At 38.8% G+C, this 22142-nt stretch overlaps 3 protein-coding genes across 4 annotated transcripts in view; 2 read left to right on the forward strand and 1 right to left on the reverse strand.

Moving 5' to 3' along the window:
• The window catches only part of rassf3 (Ras association domain family member 3), a 32619-nt gene extending 20550 nt beyond the window's left edge, over positions 1-12069 (forward strand). For both annotated transcript variants that reach the window (XM_043236281.1, XM_043236282.1), the window contains 4 exons: positions 5173-5280; positions 6681-6936; positions 9399-9514; positions 9600-12069. In XM_043236281.1, the coding sequence (XP_043092216.1) occupies positions 5173-5280; positions 6681-6936; positions 9399-9514; positions 9600-9749 (630 nt within the window). In that variant the 3' untranslated portion in view covers positions 9750-12069. The remainder of the gene's footprint in view (positions 1-5172; positions 5281-6680; positions 6937-9398; positions 9515-9599) is intronic.
• A 347-nt stretch (positions 12070-12416) lies between these two features.
• zgc:194209 (uncharacterized protein LOC570908 homolog) lies at positions 12417-17310 on the forward strand. Its single transcript, XM_043236688.1, has 9 exons — positions 12417-12507; positions 13449-13538; positions 13624-13745; positions 13825-13923; positions 14285-14437; positions 14963-15075; positions 15152-15312; positions 15392-15590; positions 16449-17310. Coding segments are annotated over exons 1-9 (1146 nt in total). The 5' UTR covers positions 12417-12505; the 3' UTR covers positions 16656-17310.
• gnsa (glucosamine (N-acetyl)-6-sulfatase a) lies at positions 17030-22058 on the reverse strand. Its single transcript, XM_043236687.1, has 14 exons — positions 21756-22058; positions 21571-21630; positions 21168-21374; positions 20995-21060; positions 20302-20400; positions 20055-20222; positions 19896-19978; positions 19702-19820; positions 19519-19622; positions 19288-19389; positions 19029-19139; positions 18834-18944; positions 18419-18579; positions 17030-18318 (listed from the first exon to the last, which is right to left on the reverse strand). The coding sequence occupies exons 1-14, from the start codon at positions 21900-21902 to the stop codon at positions 18246-18248; spliced, it is 1611 nt and encodes a 536-aa protein (XP_043092622.1). The 5' UTR covers positions 21903-22058; the 3' UTR covers positions 17030-18245.
• Positions 22059-22142: the final 84 nt, after the last annotated feature.

Consider the following 22142-nt stretch of genomic DNA (forward strand, 5'->3'; position numbering starts at 1 on the left):
AAACTCTATGCTGTTAAAGATCTGTGGGGTGTTTTTTTCTGTTAGAGATATGAATCCATCAGGAAACGATCTTAGACTTCAGAGTTTTCCTCGAGGGTTGTCGCTTCCTGGATTGCATTAGATCTAACCGTTGGCAGTTTTATCCAAGCACCTTAATTTGATTAAATATTTGTTGCTGCTTCTATTATCTCTGTCATTTTAAAACCTAAACTGGCCTTCAGTCCTTTCATCACTGTTGACATCAGTTTGTAAATATATCTTTCATGTTAGTCCAGTGGTTTGAATGAAGTCATTCGCTAGAAAAAACATACCCACATCACACACCCTTAGAGATAAGGTGCAAAGATTGGTGAATGTGAGTTTGAAACCGGATAAGTTCTCCGAGTGCACAGATCACATGACTGCACCTGGCATGTGTCACATCTGATCTCAGCCGCTTTCATTCTGCGTCTTTCTTTGAAATCATTCCTAAGCCATCGCTTCTCTGGAATGACATCATCGCTGAGCACTGTGGTAAATGTATCCTATATCGCTTTGAACAAAGGTCCCTTTTATTCTTCTTATCCTCCCAGTTATTTCAGGATCGTTTTGTGTTAGATTCATGCACAATCTTACAGGTTTTTTTTTTGCTTTGGTTGCTAACTGGATGATAACTGCCAGATCTACTACTACACTCTTAGTTAAAACCCTCCATACTGGGTTCATTTTTATCACTAGCAATCGTGTGCAGAAAGGACATCCCGTTAATGATACATTTGAAAGACTCTGTTGTTTGTTCTCCAACTGCAAATTAGCTGGACACGGCTCTGAAGGGCTAACAGAGGCCTCTTTGACGTCATCATGACTTTTTGGCCTACATTTATTACAGATATCAGATTTAGCACTGGATTTTTTTTGGTTTGTGATTTCATATCTCAGCTGTGTGCCATTTCATCAATCAAAAACAACAGATGAGCACCAGTCATAAAGTTTTTTTTTTTTTTATCTCACAGTTTCCCATAGCTGTGGTGCGTGGGTAGGTTTCCTAAGAATTATGACCTGCGACGTCATACAGTGAGTTCCATTGCTCTCTGAGCTCAGTGAATGCACTGTACTCCGATCTGGCCCGACAGGTTTGCTATGATCAGTCAGGCCGCCATGGTTAGTCAGACAGCTCCACTTCCTCTCTGTATGAATCAAAACTGGATCATATTTAACTTGTAGTGTGCAGGAAGGACCAATCCCTTTGGTTTGTGGATGGCTTAATTTCCTCACTTTCTTAAGGAGTCTTCTTTCCGAGAAAAAGCAACAGGTTTTTTTTTTTTTTTTACAGTATAGAGTTGTCTTGAGTTGCAAGCAAAACAAACCACACCCTGTTTTTATGGTTTAACTCTTATCTTATGTTATCCGTAATCTTTGAAGCTTATCCATAAATCCTAAGTCAGATAGAGACAGCCTCTTGGGAATATTGTGAAGTACCTACACAAATGGTCTAGAATGAACTTAATTCTTTGGTTGAAACTTTGAAACCAAGGTGTCAGTAACAAGTTACTATCCCAGCATAGCTTCATGACGTCAGAATGGAAATAGCTGGAAGTCAACAGTGAAGCTTTCCAATCAAAGCAGCATTCAAGAGTCCTTATGGGGTTCTTGTGTTTTTGTTGGACTTTCTTTAGGGGACAGCACTAGTGGAGATGAAAGATTTTTTGTATGTACTGTTTAAGCACACCTGGCTTGTTAATGTATATTGTGGTACTTTTTCTTGGTCCCTTGGCATTCCTTACGGACATAAACAGAGTTATGAAACTGTAATTTGTAGTACGACAACTTTAGGAGAACATTGAGGGGTAAAGGACAATGTCTGATGGGCGTAAGAACTATCAGACATCTAATTCTTCGATTCGATTTTCTTTTGCGATTTGAGAGAGATTTGCAGAAGCGAAATAGGGATCAATAAGGCCAGAGTATACTTCGGCCAACCATTGACCAAATGAGTCAAGTAGGTGTATCGCACTTACAGAACGTGAAAAAATTAAGATTCCAGAATATGACTTTAATCTATAAATGTTTTATTTATTAAATGGGTCTAGTTGAGCTTTGGCGCGATTGTTCACCAAGCTCGCAACAAGTTCCTTGGTGGTTTCCATTTCTCTATTCCTCTTTGCCATGGTTTCCTGTACTCTGCAAAGCCTCCCTGCAGTTCTGACTATTCTAGAATCACATCATGCAGTTTAGTCTGCCCACTGTCCCGCTGAGTAGGAAGTCACACAGAATGGTCATTTTTATGCTTTTGATTGTCAGACAATTGCCCAGTGAGTCCAGCCTTTGGTTTACAAAAGGATATTGACTGTTTTTTTACTGCTCGCTTCAACAACTCCATTAGTTGAGGAATGTGTTGCAGAGGAAAGGTGTGGTGGCCAGGGACTTCCTGTGGGGTGGGGGAATGAGAAGGGGTATTTTATTGCAGCTCACACATCAGTGTACTTTGGCAAGCATGATGTGTGCGGTCATTATAGGCCCAGAAATCCCCTCAAAATGGTCGGCTAAAAATAAGAAGCAGGTTGTCTTTCGATTGTCTTGTCTGCTCTAACCTCTGACTATTATGCTTGTTCAACTTCTCTTTCAGTCATGTAGATTATATCAAGTGCTTTATCTGCACATGTCAAGAAATTTTCAGATAGGAATGCCCCTAAACTAGTCAGGTCACGCCTCCTGTGTCCTGCTCTCTTTAAATTGAGTATGCCATGACCAGCAAGTGTGACAGAACTTAAGCATAAGACTCAAAATGAGGAACAAAAACCCTGACGTTACCACATGCCACACCCTCCTGTCTTGCTTATCAGCTCACCAAGGACATAGTGGGGCCTGAAGTTTACTTTCTCCCATTTTTGTTTTGACTAATTTTTCTTTAAAATAGCCTTGATTGATCTCTTGATAAGTAAAGACGGACCAATCGGACCTCAAGGATACCTTTTAACCTGTTCTTCTTGTTCACTGTAGTCTTTCAATGTGTTGCTCCACTTGAGAGCGAGGATACACAATCCCTCACAGCAAGGGAGGTAGAGCTGCTTTTTCTGTCGCATTACCTCATCGGGTTAGTGTTTATTTTGCTTTTGTCACGCTCCACTGTGCAGAAGCATCCGTGTTAACCCTGTCCTTCCTGGTTTTGTTCTTTACAAATTTCTGGTGTCTACTTTTCCAAGCGTTTCATCAACAGTACACTGACAAAGACAGACAAATGCCAACTGTGGTTGTACTACGCTGTTAAAAGACCTTGTTGGGGCATCAGGTCTCACTTTTATTTTGTGGATAGTAGTTTACATGAGCGACATGCATGGTTCAGCTTGGCTAATGAACATCCCTTAGAGAGCTGATGGAGACCACATCACTGAACCCATTGGCAGCACAAGCTGATGTGGTAAGCTGCGATCCTTTACATGAATTCAGCAGCCCAACGGGCCCCACAGAGACGCTTTCTGCTCCTTGTATACAAGGCACATAGCTTTTATTGTGGTGAAGAGGGATTTAATGGGCTCTCGGCTTGTAGTCGTGACTTCATCAAAGAGTGTTTGGTTGAGTTAATTGGTCTGATCTGAATATGTGACTGAGTCCTTTAATAGGAATGTCTGAGAAGTATTGTTTTACATTTGCATTTGTGCTTGTCGGGATGGTGAAGTGATTACGCTAATGACCCTCTTGGTGTGACAGTTAGCACGTCCAAAGTACTGGAAAGACTAAGCTCTTTCATTGAATATTTTTCCTATCATAAGATTTTATTTATGAGGCTGGTTGTGAAAACGCTATAGATTTGTCTTTCTTTTTTTCTCTCTCTCTCTCAGATATCCCAAGCCACCTGTCCATGCAGTCTCATTCATAAGATACCTGATTGATGTACTTGTTAAGCAGCTGTTAATGGATTAATCTGTTCAGCATTCCCCCATTCAAAGCTATGAGGGTGCCAAAGTCAGCTTAAGGTTGTAACCAACCCTTACTGAAGCAAAGTAGCACCAGGAATGGATTCATGAGCAAATGGACAGTTCTTCTATATTAACTTGAGATTGTTCGGGACAGTTGACTAGTCTCATAAGTATGAGTTTTAATTTGATTTTTTCTTTAATAATCGGTTTATAGGCAGGAGAGGATTTTAGAGTAGTGTGCTTTAGCATTTGCCATGGAAAAACCCTCTCTGAGAATTATAAACTTAAAAATGGTTTTATTTTATTTTTATTTGTTTTAGTTATTTTACAGGTATTTAGTTATGTTGTCGGTTATCCTAATGGAACGGTGAACCTAGCATAGAAAGAATAATATGATTGTTATATGGTGTTTTTGAAAATGTGTAGTAGTTGTGCACATCACTAGTACTACAGCAGCAAATAGCAGAAAATGTTTATTGTCATAGCTTCAGGGCTTTATTCTAAACTTAGGAATTCAAAACGGTGTTTTGCCTTTAAGTATATGTTTTCTTGGTATGAACAGCGTGAGTCATGCGCTGTAAAGTTCATTAACAATACTTGCAACACAAAAGCACCTGTTATTGCAAACACTCCAGGCAGTCTTGGCCTATGCAGGAGAGAAATTACGACTGTCTTTAACAGTTTGCAGTATTCTGCCTCTGGACTCTGTTAGCTGAGACGGCCCTTGTCCGTCAACGCATTGTCACTTCAGCCCATTACTGTTTCCTTATAAGGTGCTGTATACTTTTGTTTTGAGCTTGGAGAGCTCATGAAAGTAGATCAGCTTCTTGGTGATATGACCATGTAAGACCAGATTGCACTGCACACTTTCATATAATATTCTGCTAGTTGTAGCTTTTAAAGGCTATATTGTTCCAGTAACATGAAGTACTATACACACACAGGGTTTGTGTCTTGGTTATATCATTAGATGTCAAGGAACAAGATGCATTTAATCTTTAAATTATGTATAAAAACATTGGAAAAGCAACTATTTGTTTACCTGCTGCTGTTTAGTGCAGGATATCCTGTTTAGAAGTATAGCGATTATCACATGTGGGTGTTTTGGGCTCCCACATCAGTAACAGGCTGGGGACAAAGAAACCTTTGATTTGAATGGTTTCATTATTCAGCAGTACTGGAGTCATACCTCTTCTGCTGTCAAAATGAGCTGCGAGGCTGACCTGTGCTGACCTTTCTGCTTGCTAAATGCTTGTATTCACTGTCTGTGTTTCAGGATGTGGAGAAAGAAAAAGAGCTGCGCACTCATCTCACTTATGAGGAGATCAGACAGAAGGTCGAGAAGTACAACACAGAGTCACGTGACCACTTTAAAATGACACTGGTGAGTTAATGGTGAACCTCCATCTTCTGATAGACCAATAAAACGTATAACTTATAATCTAATCGCTAATAATTTTCAGATTTCAAAAGTCCATTCACATGAACAAGTGTTTGTTAGCACACAAGGTCCTCCAGAGATAAATAGGGATTTATATATATATGTGTGTGTGTGTGCGTGTGTGTGTGTGTGTGTAGAAAGATGCTTTAACATGCAATGGAAAAAAACTTATCATATTGTTATAAACCCCTGTATGACTCCAAAACTACTTGAGGTTGTTAAATGGATTAATTTAGGAAAACTTGTTAGACACACACACACACACACATACTTTTATTTGAAGCTTTATACATTTTTCTGCCTCTTTTTTTTAATTAGAATTATGATAGCCCTTTTAATAATGAGCTTTATGAGCGTCACATGATAAAACCCTTTTAATTTTTTAAACCATACTCAATATAAATGCAAAATCAATTCTATAATTAGATTTTTTTTTTCTTTTATATGTTCTCAAAGTTAATTATCACTGCTTTAATAAAAGGCTTTAATATAGTGGCTGTTATTATCAGTTTTATCATGACTTCTCATGGGCCATGTGACAGCCATAAAGATTGTGAACATCAGACTTTACCACTGTACCTTTGTCCAAAGCCCAGCTGCTTATCGCAGGATTGTTTCTGTTTGGATAATACCAGCTCTTTTAAGAAACACTGATCACTGACAGGACGTGTTTCAAGAGAGATGTGTCGTCTGGACTTAACTGAGCCATGGTGGCACAAACACTTTGTATTAGTACATGTGAGCTTTTACTCATTAAGTGTCCACAGTGTCTTGGATCATTAAGTTTCAGGCCTGTGTTTCAGTAGGGTTGTGTGTCAGTGTGGTGGAGTTTCAGAGGAGGTTTGTGAGCTGTAATTACACCCCCCTCGTGTCTCGCCTATAGCCTGCAGTCACGGCTGCCATTTGAACTAATGAGCTTACAGACAGAAGAAGCTCAAATCTGAGCTCCATCTGGACACAGCCAGATACCAACCAGCTTCGAGAAGATACTTTGAATCTGAAGCTTGTCAAGCTACTCATCATAATAAACGGTTTCACTGTACATAGCTGTCTAGTTAATTGCACTTACAAGTTACTAAGAAGCACTTATTGAAGTATTTTAATATTTATAAAACCTTTCATTGAAATGAATCAGGCTTTCTGTAAGTAACAAGACAGTGGAAATCTTCAAAGGAACATTTCACAATTGTCCAGAAATGTATTCTAAAAACAGCGATGCAGCATTTTCTTAAACTAAATGACTGTGCACTAAACTTTATAAAAACACTTACTTGGCTACAACTTAAGTCTTTGCTGTTGTATTTAATGTCAGTCTTTGTCTTTCCTTTGTCTCCGTCTTGCAGAATACTAACGGCATGTACACAGGCTTCATCAAGGTGCAGCTGGACCTACGGAGACCCATCACTGTGAGGGGCGGCGGGGCAGGAGGGGTCAAAGGTCAGGAGGCGTTTTACCTTCCGCGTGGCTCCATAAACACCCTGCACATCAGCAGCACCAACACGGTGCGACAGGTGATCGAAGCCCTGCTGAGGAAGTTCACCGTGGCCGACAACCCCGCCAAGTTCGCCTTGTTCAAACGCTTCAGCAGAGAAGACCAAGGTGAGACGCTGAACACGAATGTGGAAAATGCATCAGTGTGTGTGTGTGTGTGTGTGCGTATGTACAGTAATGACTCGGCTCCCCTAGTGTATACAGTATGTGTTTTGGCAGGAACGGATGCATTCCTGAAATAGGTCAATCTGAGGAACCCGTGTGTATTTATGGACACACTCACACATTCAGGACAGGCCTGTTACTCTGTGCATGTATGTGCCAAGAATACACCATGCCAGTGTAGTAAACACACACAACAGCTGATGTCTGTGGCGACCTGTCGAATGCTCTTTGGCAGACACTAATCAGCCTCGGTCCCCACATTTCAATGCCATACAGGGATATTCTAAGCTGGGGAAGGGTCGGAATGGCCTTCTACTGAGTTTAGTAGTTGTGACTAGTTGATTTAGAATAGTTTTGTTGGCTTTATACATCAAACAGTGAATTCCTGAGAAGCTCAGCATTGGTTTTGCTCTAATAATGTCAGTGTTTCTAATCCATCTTACTGCTTTGACAGACCCCAGCCACTGTCTGAGCCCTGTTGACGTCACACACCCAGCAGGAAGCCAGACACACATATGGCTCAGTGATTCTAAGTACCTGCTTTCATAATCTGTGCGCCAGGCTGGAATGTGCTCTGGTTTATGTGAAGGAAAGGAATCAGTAAAAGAACCGACTCCTAAGAGTCATTCATTAATGAATCAGACTACACTGTTCTGCATTTATTTCTCATAGAGAAAACAATAGAGAGTTGTCTTGCCTTTGAATTATTTTTCTTTATGCAGTATTTTGTCTTCAAATGGCTTAAACATCAGGCATTATCTGGATCTTACCTTATATAAAAATAAAGTAAAAAAACAACAACAGATAATATGTATAAATCTGGCAATAGATATTATTAAATATCAATAGATATGCATTTATTTATTTGTTGTTTCAGATTATTGTTATCTAATGGTTTCTGGTTTTCTTTATTTCTATATAGAATGAAAAAGACAGTGCTTTATAATGTACTTTATGTAGTTTAATATATTGCACATTTTAAAATGCATATAATGTATATAAAATACAAGATACAAAGCACTTCAAATACTAAAAACCTGACTGCAGAGGCAGATTTGCACTGCTGCTTTATCTCATTCACTTCAGACTGCAAATGTAAATAATTTACAAAATTACTCTTAATTAAATCCCAAAATTCTCTTTATCAATGCTTTATTCACTTAGGTTTTATTTTTTCAAGATTTATTATATATATATATATATATATATATATATATATATATATATATATATATATATATATATATTCTCTAATGTACTTTTTTTTTCTCTTTAATGTACTGCATTTTATTACTGGTCTAAATGCAAAAATAGGACAGCAAAGTCTGCCATGACGCAGTTGATTTAGTTGTACCGAATAGCACTTCTGCTTGATTTATTGAATGAAATGAGCAGCATAGGACTTTAGGGAGCAATAATGCTCATCTTTAATTATTTTGTAGGAGTGTGTGTAGGAGAAAATACGTGCTTCTGCCAATGGAGGAATATTTGCTTAGGAGGCAGTCTGGGGTGTGCTTCTTTTTCTTTTTTTCTTTTCAAGCTTTTTCATGAGGTCTCACCACCGTGAGAGAACTCCAGCACAGGCTAGGAGACAGATATGTGGCATTTTGTGTTTGTCTTGGGTTTTACAGCTGGTTTTAATGCATGTAATGGGGCTGTCCAGCTCTAGCCCGTCTAGACTTCTAGACTTCAAGAAATGCTACAGTTAGACGCTGATAAACTCATTAACAGACAGAAACAGACTCATAAACAGACAGACCCTCATGTGTGATATCACAGCAGTATGGCATATAAAAGACCATGAATCAACCGCATCAGTGTAGACATAATAACAGCATTGCTTGTTCTGATTAAACACTGCCTGAGGCAGAAGGAAGCCCCCCGTTAAACAGGAAGTGAGATGAGAGATTCCTCAAGAATGAAGAAATGCAGGTCCGCGCTCTTTAGCACACTCTAGGTGGAGGGAAATCTCCTATAATGCTAGAGTACATGCAGAAGTTCTAGAGAATTACCTTTTGTTCTCAAAATGAGGTGGTGCGCTTCCTTCTGTTTTTGCTGCGAATTTTGGCCTTAGATCAACATTCATTCAGCAGTGGAGTTGTTTTGGATGTCTTTTTATGTATCCTTTCTGGGTCTAAGCGGTCCTGAATGAATTACGAATTTGAGTCATCACTGTTAAAAAAAAGAAAAGAAAATGAAAATGTGTGTGTGTGTCTATGTAATGATGTCTGATGTCATTTGTTTTAATCATCCATCAGTTAGTGATTTCAACAGACATCATTCATATGTGTCGTCATTTTGACTTCTCTATTCTCAAAGTTGGATTTAAACTGGTGTTAACTGGACTTTATTGTTGCTTAGTATTGATGGTAATTGTGTGTGTGTGTGTGTGTGTGTGTGTGCAGTGTACACCTGTAAGCTCTCAGAGGAAGAACACCCTCTCTTCCTGCGTCTGGTGGCAGGACCCAGTACAGATGTGCTCAGCTTCGTCCTGAAGGAGCAGCAGACTGGTGAAGTCCTGGTGAGCATTCGCTTTAGGTTACTGTCTTAACCCTGTGTTAATAAAAACAAGCTGTCATGACACACATCTTCCTCTCTGTCATCAGTGGGACGCCTTCTCCATCCCCGAGTTGCAGAACTTCCTCCGCATCTTGGATAAAGAGGAACAGGACCAGGTTTGTTCGATAACTAAACGCTACACGGCCTACAGAGAGAAACTGCAGGAGGCCATGAGAGCGACGGGTGGCCCGGGATAAAGCCTGCTGATCGTGAAGGAACTGCAGCACTGCTGCCTCTAGTGGTCACTGTGTGTAACGAACACTTTTTAGGGTGTCACTGTGCCAAGCAGACACCGGTCTCAGAAATTCAGAGGAGAGCACTGAGCTCCCAGAATGCACCTCAGGTGCCATATTTACTCATCCACCCTCTTTCACACTTTCGTGTTCTCTGTTCTTTTACCTCTTGTGAACGATGCAAATGTGGAAATCAGATCTGGTTTTTATTTAATTATTGGATGCTGTGGTTTGTACATATTTCTGTTTGTTGTTTTAATTTATGTGGGTGAATTTTATTTTATTTTTTATTTTACTAAAAGAGTCTTATTTTATGGCAAATATACTTATCGACCGGAAACAGATGGGACTGGGGATTTATTTTATTTTCTATTAAAAACCAAATGACATAATGTGCCCTACCAAAGATAGTGTTGATGTGCTGTTGACAAAGAGATGACCTGATGGCCACGTGAGACCAAACTGACAGGAAGCGCGTGTTTGTGACAGAAAAGATAGAATATTGTAGGGACTGGAAATGAGGATGAATCGAAGTCATATTCGTTAGTCTCCGAATGGTTGGCTAAAATGCAAATAAAAGGCTTTTCAAAAGTAAGCATTCTTAGGTGATGTGCTGGGGTTGGAACCGAACGGATTCAGGAAGTTGGCGAAGGAGCATAGAGGATGTTGGAAAGAATGTGGGAAGTGTCATGCAGCGGTTTCGACTGATGTCAGACGGTTTTTCACAGTAAGCCGCGGCTTGAGTTTAAGCAGAAAACCAGTGAACGGTGCTTTTGCTGTTCGTCTCTCACCAACAACCTTGGAAAACACGTTAGAGGACATCTTCAAGATAAACAGCCGAACAGACAAGCGACGAAGAGTGCTCATTTTGAAGCTACAGCCTAAAAATAGTACATTTAAGCTAGGTCGATTGGTGTATATGTATAATCACACTGATCTGATTTACTGTACCAAAACTTAATTTCACACGCTTTTCTTCATTGCATGGAGATGTAGCCGAAACTGTTACTGTTGTGAGGTACAGTAAGATAAAAGCAGACAGTGCTACTTTGTCTCAGCACAAAAGGTTGAAATTTATGACGGTGTTTGAAATGATACTTGTGTATCAGTAGGTGATTTTAATATGTATACGCATTCATGTTTCTGTATGCTAGTGCTGCATGACGGTTTTTTCGGATTGGTACTGCAACATTGTTGTCTTATTGCGACACACGCATAGCGAGGTAGCGGAGCCTTGTGGTCAACTGCTGTAACTACATCTCTGCAGTCTTACGCCTCACCTGTGTCAGTCCGTTGGATTATTTTATTTTAAGATTTATTTCTTTATTATCGGTTTTATAACCTCTAACCAAAGATCTAGTTAAAATGCATAGTTTAATTTAAGTTTGATGCAAATTGCCTGGTGCAATCAGTTTTTACACCTCAGTAAACGGAGGTTAAATTGTAGTATCTATCTTGTCTGATGGTTTCACCATGGCAACTTTAATTGTAAACACTGGGGTGAATATAAATTAGAGTAATTAGTGTAATTACTGTGTGAATATAACATCACAACAGTCTCGATATATGCAATAGAAGAGGATGTTGCAGGGGAATAAGACCAGTAATTTTCTAAATGTTTTTTGGGCACTTTATGTTTTAATTCAGGGAATTATTTTGATTTATTAGTCTTCATCAGATGCCTATTGTCTTCCACTGTTTAAAAACGACATTGCATCTTGTGGAAGCTTTTTTTTGTTTTTTTTTAATTAAAGCTGTTTCAGTACTTGATTTTATTTTTATTTTTTTTCATAAACAAGCGTTTGTTTGTAGAGTAAGACTGTGAATGAATGTTAAACTGTATTCTTGTGTAGTAAAGGGGTGTGGATGTGAGTGAACTGCTTTAGTCATTTTTAATATACGTGCATGTGTTATATTAATTCATGCATATTTTATGGCTGTTTTAGGACATCACAGGCCAGTGCTGTTGATCTTTAACAGCATAGATAATTTAGAGATCGCTCACAAAGCACTCCGCATTTGCCAAAAAATCTCATTTTGTTCCACAGTTGTAAGTTACATGCATATTCTGTCTTTATGAATGATGTACGTTTCATACATAGAAGACACCAGAAGTGGCATACGTCGTTTTTAAGAGTTATGGACTAAATATGCATAGGTAGAATCCAGATGTCATGCATTTTTGACTATGATGGAGGTTTTTTTGATGGTTTGTATTGTTACCCATTGTGGCCTTTGTTGTTAAAGACCTGGTTTCTTTAAATAAAGATGAAATGCTTCTCTATTTATTGCACTTGAATCTATTTGTGTGCGTGATGAGAAACTGGCTCAGTGTCTGCTTTCATCACGCTGTAAAATCCACTCATGAAAACACATTTTACATGCACAGAATTCTTGTATTTATAACTAATTTGTCATTAAACTCATATTTTTGTTATCTAAATTGCACTTTACAGAGGCAACCCATTTGCATTTTTTTACACAACAAACTTTAATCTTATTTATCAGCTTCAAACGCTATAGAACACTGTAAGGCTTTTAAGTGAGATAGCAATTTACATGCGAATGATGTGCCCTCTGCATGAACCCGTCTTAAATGTCCTCATCGCTGAGCTCATCGGTGACTCAGCGCACACTTCAGCGCGGAGAGCAGCGCGTCGTCTTTCATGGCGTCCGTGAGCACACGCTGAACTTTATACAACTCTGAGAAAGACGCAACCATGTAAGTTTAAACAGCTTATAAAGACCGAATATCGTATTTAAAACGCCTTGGGCGCCGGGCCAATGCAAACGTTCGCTCTGCACAAACAAACTCGGTGTTTTTCATTGCTGTTTTTCTCTTGTAGACCGTCATTGTAGTTTACTTCACATTCCTTGGAGGGAAAACCATCAGCTGTCGAGAATAACGCCACCTTTTTTGCGTTATGTAATCAGAAATTCGCGTTTCTTTTGTGCTTCCATGTCTTTTGTGTTAATTAAGCATTTTTTCACAACCTCTGATGTGGTTTTAATAATGAGACGCTCCTGTGCAGTAACGAAAGATAACAGATATATATATATATATATATATATATATATATATATATATATATATATATATATATATATATATATATATATATATATTGCTTAGAACATGTTATGACATAATTTGGTTTAGTTATAACCGCCTGAATGCCTTGTTATAATATTTAGTTGAATATGTGTTTATATAAATAAATATTATAGTATCATATTAATGTAATATTGAATTAATACAAATATTACACTTGATTTGTTTCATATTATTAGTAACACTGTTTTTTTGTTATTATTTGATTTTAATGATCGTTATATGTGGTCGAATATATTTATATTGTTAGCTGTTTTTAGTCCGTTATTATATTTCACTGCATATTAATTATATTATGTTATAATAATATAAAATTTACTTTGCATTAATACAATGCTGTTATTTGTGACTTATTTATAATTTAATTTTATAATGTATAAGGTACTTTTATAATTTATAATCTTTTAAAATATATAATATAATACAATATGATATAAAGATTGCTCACCATGACAGCTCTGTGATTTATTTGCTTATACAATGATTTTATTATTTGATTTGATTTGATATGACTTGCTTTTAGTGTCTGAAAGTATTACCCATCTCCACAGGTTAGGGGCCGGTCCTGTAAAGGTTTTGTTGCTGGCAGTTTCAGTCGGTGTGTATCTCATTCCCTCCCCTATTGATCCTGAGCCGTACACGTGAGTCTAGAGCAGATCTCGCAGTGATCCGATCTCCAAAGAGATTCCGGTGAGTTTTACTGTCACACTGATGTATGTTTTCCAGATTCGAGGGCCCCCCGCCTGCCCTGGACGGCCCTCTGGCAGTAAACACACGGTTACAGAGAGGTCGGCGACTGTTTTCTGGTCAAGTCAAAGGCCTGGAGTCTTTCACGGCTGACCAGAACGGTGAGCTCAGTCTTGTGTTTTTTATCTGTCAGTTTTGAGAAATGCAGGCAGGTTTCATCTCTTCTCTGTGTGTCCGAAGGGAACATCTACACAGGCTCCGTCGACGGGAAGTTGTGGAGAATCAGCAACGGATCGCTCTCTTTCGTCACTCAGATGGGCCAAAACATCCCTGAATGTGGTAAACTGCTTGGGAAATTCTAGCTGCTTCGTTGGGCAATGCACTTCACGTGGCTGCATGAATATGTATTGGCTGTCAGAGTTGTTTTCGGGAAAAACCCAGCACCCCGCGTGTCCCGCTGCAATCACACGTTAGATTCAGAAAGACTCGAGTGTTGTTGTATCAAAGCCTCGGCTGTTCAAAAGAGTTAACTTATGATTCTCAGTAGGCTCCTGTCTTGTGTCCCTTAAGTTAGTGTATCTGAAATAATCAGTGTTCTTTGGTGCATCACAAGAAGCGGGTAGCAGATAATCTTTTTTTCCTGGTGCAGGTGTCTGTTATTGTGCTACATTTGCATGTTGTGATGTTGTTCTTCATGCAGGCACGAGTATGGACTATGAGCCAGTGTGTGGTCGTCCTCATGGTCTGCGTCTGGACAGAAACGGGCAGCTCATTGTGGCCGACTCTTATCAGGGGCTGTTCAAGGTTGACCCCTGGACTGGAGAGAAGACGCTGCTGTATTCCAGCAAAGTGGGTCGGTACACCTTTGAGTCTCAAAAAAGGAGCTTAGTTAAATGATTATCTTGCCATTTTTATGTAAATGTAATATTTACTATGTACTATATATACTGTGTGTTTAGTCCTGTATACGAGAACATTGTTATATTAATCATAATTTACTAACAGTAATTAGTAAGTATATTATTCTGTTTTTGTATTGTGTATTACAATTAATCTTTACAGATTACACTTTACATTTACTTTTAGAATATTTAACGTATATCATATATTATTATTATTGCTACACATTATATATACGTTATTTATAATATACATATACATGTATATTTAAAAAAATAATATACGTTTGCCTAGAACATGATTGAATATCTGTAATATTTCACCCATGCACATATTGATTTTCTTCATCTCAATGCACTTTATATTTGCTGCTTTGACCCAAACTGAAGGCTTATAAAAGCACATTGACATTTATTGTTTAAATAAAAAAATTAATCATTAATAATCGTTAATAACCCTCTCACATTCCTCCTACAAGGAGCTGATGGGATTCCCTTTGGCTTTCTGAACGGTCTGGAGATTTCTAAAGACGGAACTGTGTTTTTCACGGACTCCAGCAGTAAATGGGGAAGGCGTCACGTCCGTTATGAGGTGACCGAGGGACAATAGAACATGTCGTACTTTGTTCAGTTATTGAAAATATGAAAGCACAGTCATTTCTCTGCAGGTGTTGGAGACAAACCACCTGGGTCGCCTTCTCTCGTTTGACCCTGTGACCGGCCGTGTTCGGGTGTTGTTGGATTCTCTCTACATGCCTAATGGCTTTGCCTTCTCACCTGATGAGGACTTCCTCCTCCTGGCTGAGACCAGTGTCGCACGTATTACAAAGTAAGAGCTCAGCTTCGAATGTGTTTGTATGATCAGCGTGGTGGAGTATCGTGAGGAAGACTTTCTCCCTGGGTCTCAGGTTCTGGTTGAAAGGACCTAAAGCGGGCACCAAGGAGGTCCTCCTGAACAACATGATCGGTTATCCTGATAACATTCGTCTCAGTGACCGCGGCACGTTTTTAGTGGGCATAACCACCATTAGATTCAGAGGACAACTTTTCCCACCGTTCTTGGATCTGATTGGCCCGTATCCTGCTCTTAAACGCTTCATAGTGAAGGTGGGTGAATCTTAAATATATGGGGCTCAGTTATTTCAGTATCACTAAGATACTAGTTTTTATTCATATTTTGACTTTTGCTTTTAGTTTTAGATTTTTTTTTCTCATTAAAGTTATAGTAATGTTGCTATGTTTTGTATTATTTTTTGTATATTTTAAATGTCTATTTAGTTTTTTCATTTTTTGAAAATTTCCATCTTAGTATTTTAGTAAATCAAGTTAAACTAAATTAAAATGTAAATAATGTTGCTTTGGCATCTAGCTGAAATGTAATATATAGTAAAATAAATTAGGTAAGTGTTTTTTATTTAATTTTATGTTAGCTGACTTTTTAAAATAATTTTAGTTATAGTTTATTATAATAACCAGGTTTTAATTTCACTAGCTTTGTTTGTTTTTTTGTGTATGTGTGTTAAATGTCTTTTTAGTTCTTTAAGTTGAATTAAATATCAATGAAAACTGTTGCCTTGGCAAATAAAATATAATAATAAATTTAAAAAAGTAATAATAATAAACACTATTTATGTTAAACGGGACTATTTAGTTTATAATTTATATAAATGTATATAATAGTCTGTATTTTTACATTTCTTCATAATATTTAACAAAAAAGTTCTAAATGATGTATTTAAGAGCCTTGGACCTTTCCAACGATATATAGTTTGTCATGATTAGATTCAATATATTGAAGTAAACTTCAGCGGTGAGGGGACGGGGTGAAAGTTAAAGGGTTAACGAACAAAAATTAAACGAAATGGTACTTTTTAATATTTCATTTCAATTAACTTATATTCACTGTAACGCATTTGTAATGGTTTTCTTGTCAGATGTGATATACTCATGAACTCTCTCATGCAGCTCGTTCCTCTCAGCTGGTACAATGTTCTGCTGCCCAAGTACGGCTTGATTCTGGAGGTGGGGCCTGCTGGAGAGGTGATGGACAGCCTCCATGACCCCACGGGCAGCCTCACGTGGGCCATCAGCGACGTCTTCCAGCAGGGGACACAGTACTACCTGGGCAGCACTGACCTGCCGTTCCTGCCTGTTCTGGACGAGTGGAGCTGACCGTCTGAGACGCTTACAGGTGGAAAACCTTCATAGAGAATGTAAAACGATTTCCTTTTAACAACGCACTGCTGTCTTGCGAAGGAATTGCTTGTGGTTCTAACTGTGATTTCTGACTTTAAGTCTATGGTGCTATAATTTGTCTAAAACGCGTTTTAACTATTAGTGCCACATTCTGTTTTGTTTTATGTTTTTCTGAACTGCAAAATGCACCGGTCAGCATGTACACTAGAAATGGAAGATTCGGAAGCATAGCTGTTCCCAATAAAAATGCAATATAATGCAAAAGACAAAAATAACATGTTGCACTATTTAGTGGGAGTCAGAAATCCTTAGAGAATCAAGCAAAAAAAACAACAACACTGCAACAAAAATATTTCAGAATGCTTTTATCAATCAAACACACAAGACAAGCATCCACATCGACCATCGCAATGCGATTAACAAATATGATGAAAGAATTATGTGCAAAACTTTATTGTCAGGCTTGTTGATCACAGACTGGAAAGTGCTTCACTAAACGGATATGTTAAAGTATTGTAAGAAAGATACCTCTCGGATGACTCAAGATATTGCCAGTAACAGCAGAAGACTGATGAAGGTTAGGCAGAAGGATGAAAGTTAAACAGTCCCTTAAACAGTCCTAAGTTTCCCTACTAAAATACATCTGCGATCCACAGCTTTGGCTCATTCACAACTGACATCTGTCAAACACAAAACTTTAAAAAACATATGAAAGACAATAAAGGAATGCTAAATACAATATTTGCACTTAGTTAGTGAATCTTTTAGTTGTGAAACATGTGCATGTGACAGGAACTGAAAAAGTGAGAAAATATTTTTATGTAATATAAGGTATATTGTGCATTAAAAATACTGTAGTTCATTATCTTGTGCAAGCCTATATCAAACAAAAATGGCAACAAAAAAAATGGAGACAAAAGTCTTTATAGAATTTAAATCTCATATTTTTCTGTCATAAATTCAAGTTTATATCTAGCAAAAAAAAGGCTAAATTTTCATATAAACACAGAATTGTGAAGTGAAAAAAATCCAAATTTGCTTTCATTTTTTATTTTGTAGCCAAAAAAAACAAACTTCCATTCTACGTGCTTATCACAGAAGGCAGGCTTAGTGCAGCTGTAAATACTTTCATAACTTAATAGAATACGTGGAGTGAAATGTTTCAGACGCATCTGGCGAACAAACAAATAACGCAACAATTTCCAAACGCTTTACAAAATTCGCTTAAAGCAAAAGTAAACCAAAACATTAAACCAAAGACGATATCCTGTGTTATTATTACAGCAGCAAAACTGAACGTTGATTGAGTGTAAAGAGGAATATAATGTGAGTGCTCTCACGGATGTGTGTCAGCATCTGCTGTGAATGAGAGCTGGAGAGGATGAAGCTCGTCCCGTCTGAAAGTGTCTGGTACCCCTGGCGCACCCTGAAGACCTCATCGAAGGAGAGACGTCATGGGCGTCTTTGGGGGAACCTTAGGATATGAAGGCAACAAGAGGGTTTGTTTCAGTGCCATTTATTCTTTCCCTCAATTGGTCCTGGTCCTGTAAACCTCTCCACGCTCTACTACAGCCTTTGTCGTCGTTTGTTTCTGTGAGGCACGAGGCTGCTGAACATCAGCCGAGGATCAAACCTGAACCTGGTGAAACAGTGACAAGCGAGCTGTAAGATTTTATTCCCAACCATATTAATAATAATCGAGTGAATGCCGGTCGTTGCAGTCTTAAGGAAGCACTGACTGTGAGTCGTAGACGCCTGGCGTTCTGCAGGACTGTCCCGAGCAAGACTGCAGCATCATTAGACGGTGGTTCATCTTCTCCAGGACCTCCTGATCGATGCTCTTGGCGATGTTGCTCAACTGAAAGGGGTCTGCTGTCAGGTTATAGACCTCCACAAACACCTGCAAACAAAGAAGGTGTGACCTATGACCTATGACCACAAAACTACACAGTGTGGGTTAAATGTCTTTTGTGCCAAAGGATATTAAAGCAAATATGTTCTGTGAAAATATTTAGTAAATTTCCTACCGTTAATAAATTAAAACATAATTTTTAATTAGTAATATGCATAGCTATGCATAGTTAAGAACATCATTTGCATAACTTTAAAGATGATTTTCTCCGTTTCTTTTTTTTTTTTAGAATTAATTTTTACCTCATTATCATCAAATTCACAGTACTGTAAGTTGGTGGCCTGTGCTACTGTGCGAACGCAGGCGTACGTATTATTGTACGAGTCTTCACACACACAGTCAGGGAAACACTCCTGTAGAGACAACAGCGGTGTTACAGCCCTCATTTCTTTTAACGATTACTGTAATGACTGTTTCTTTATGGCATGCATGCTCACCGAGACCCCGGGGCCCAGCAGAGGGCAAGCTGGGTCTGAAATGTTGCTTCCTTCTCCCTCGTATTCCACCAGTACATCAGATCTCCAAGTGCTGCTGTTTCCTTTACCAGTCTGAGACACAGAGACACGTCCATCAAACACAAACCCCTGCGTATTCATCGCTTATGTTAATTACACTAGATGTGCACCAAGAAACACGCAATACGCCCAAAATGACCAAGAATGCCAATAACTTCAAAGTTAATAAATCGAGATTCACCATGATGGGTAGAAATGACATCCCATCCATCTGCGTTTCATTGACGCTGTATCCAGCGATGTCCAGAATTGTTGGACCCAAATCCACATTTGCTATTAAGAACTGTCAAAACGGGAAAAATTATTAATTATTTTATTGATTATTAATTTACCCTTATCTGCTAATGTCAATATTAGTGCTGTCAAACGATTAATCATGATTAATGATGACACACACACACACACACATTACCGGGCTTGTCTGGTTGGGTTTGATATTCGGCCCTCGCACCAAAAGAGGAACTCTGATATCAAATTCATAGAGCTGCCTCTTGTCCATCGGAAGAGAAAACTGGCCTAAGAAAAGAAAGAGACATGTGACAAAATGAAATCTAGGTAAAGTTAAAGAAAAAAAACACTTGACTCTGTTGTGTACCAGTGTGGTATCCGTTGTCAGAGGTGAAAATGACGTAGGTGTTGCCAAGCTCTCCTCTGACCTCCAACTTTCTCACCACCTTCTCCACCAGGTCATCTACTGATAATAAAGTGCGCCACCTGGTGGAGCAGATCACCGCATTACGTAACGTGCCGTATTAATATCAAGTGCGAGATTTAAAAGCATCTGAATACCGTTTTCTGTAGGCGTTATCCAAGAACTCCACCGAAGAGTTTGTCATGGGCGTCTTTGCTTGTCTGATGAGCCAGTGCTTGTCCTGAAATGCAGGTTAAAATGCTGTCGCATGCTCAAAACCATCCAATCAGAACATTTCAGACGCATCGGGCCCTTACCTTGCCGTGTATGTTAAAGTTAGGGTCTCTTGGCGCTTTGATGTTGGTAAAACTGCTCTCGTACTGAGGAGCGGCGGTCCAGGGCGAGTGCGGGGCTGGTGTGGACACCATCATGAAGAAAGGCCTGCGGTTAGACTTGTTTTCCAGGAAGTCAATGGAAATATTGGCCTGTAAGGAATCAGAAGCTATTTAAGCTAAGCTGAATGAGGTCTGATGTCTCATAAACGCAGGTGAGGTCTGCTCATACCAGAACGTCTGTAAGGTAGTCCTCGCTGTAGTTCTGTCCGTGTCGCTGTGCCCTGCCGTTCACCGACAGCGTGTAGTTGTAGTATTTGGAGTTTCTCTCCTGGAGGAATATGTTAAAATATTCCACAATGTTTTCGCAAATATTTCACTTTAAACAAATTTACTTTTGCTGTATATATGAGAAATACATGAATAAAAATAATACCATTGCAAGTAACATTTAAATAAAAAATAGAACTAGAAAAAAATAGAAATTAAACACTTGCTAAATATTTTTAAAGAAAACTATTAAAATAGCAGTGGGAGCTGCTAATAAGAGAATAATCAGAATGGTTTCATTTCTGTTCTGGAATAATTTTTTTGCATGAGTTCTTGTGCAAGCTTCCCAAACATGCTGTATTTTAGGCTACAAACTGTTTTCTTAACCTTCTGCCTACAATTAGATTTTGCAGCACTGATGGGAAAGGTTGAAGGGCTTGTCATTTCTCTAGTATGGTTTGGTAAAAAAAGCTTAATTACACTCACAAACCCTTTTGTTTATTTATTTCAGTTATTAATTTTTGTACTTATTTCAGTTAGTTGCTCATTTTCATGTACACATCACTGCTGTACATGAACAGTTAAATGATTACGTTATTAAATGATAACATTAGTAAATGATTAAGCACTGATCAATTTCCTATCTTTTTCTCACCAGAGCGAACCAATGATCCCAGCCTGGAGGAACATGCTCCACACCTCCTGCTTTTTTATTCCCATACTGTAGCAGAGAAACGGACATGGATGATTCAAGGTGACGGACTGTGAACCAATTCACCCGAAAGAAAAAGTTTCATCAATATGAAAGCTCCCGGTGTGTGTCTTTACCTCATTCAGATACTTCCCAGCAAAGAAGGTCTGATAGATGCCGTGTTTCTGAAGGAAGGCAGGGAAAGTCTCGGGCTCTTGGGTCTTCTGCCATGCAGTGCTGCTGCAGTTGCCCTCCAGTGTGTTGTTGACCACATGATGGTTATGAGGGTATTTGCCTGTCAGGATGCTCGCCCGGCTGGGACAGCAAAGGGGACTGGCGACAAACTACATGACAAGAGGTGTTGGGAGACGCTGGGCAGAATGACAGATGCAATGGCAAACATGCATGCTGGTTCATCCTCAGTGCACAGTTTACTTGCTATGTCTAACAATTCTATAAATATTCTCTTGTTGCGTGACATGCAAGATCCCATAGTACTTGTATACGACATGGAACAGATCCAGGACAATTTCTACTCACCGTGTTTGTAAAGGTTATCCCAGCATCACCTATTAGCTTTTTAGTCTTCACTAAAGGGATCTGTAGAATGAAAGATGTCAAGATGGTGATGATGCACCTCGATTACTTAGCAACAATACATAAAATTAAAACGCATGGGTGAAATCACGACAACGAAAAACTATTTAATTAGAAAGCACACTCACCATTCCCCCTATAGACACATCTAGATCATCAGTTAGGATTAAAACTATATTCGGTCTGGGATTCATTTTAGCCTCGGCCAGATTGTTACAATGCAAAGTGACGCAGATCAGAATAAAATGCAATATTACAAACGGAGACGAAACCATCTTTGATGCCGAGTTAAAAACAAACAAAGCCACGGCCTAAACGAGGACCTTTTCTTGCGATAAAAGCATTAATTATGTTAAGTAATACGCTGCTTCAGGGGAGCAGCTAGCTTGCCTTGTCTTGTGTGCGAAATTACGAATCGTACTATGGCGACGTTTTGCCTCATTAATATTAATAAGACATTCTGACGTTGCTTGGTTACCCCTCGTGGCGTTGGGTCACGTAGCCTAATTTATATT

This window comes from Puntigrus tetrazona, chromosome 4 (assembly GCF_018831695.1).
Source record: "Puntigrus tetrazona isolate hp1 chromosome 4, ASM1883169v1, whole genome shotgun sequence".
Classification (NCBI taxonomy): Eukaryota; Metazoa; Chordata; class Actinopteri; order Cypriniformes; family Cyprinidae; genus Puntigrus; species Puntigrus tetrazona.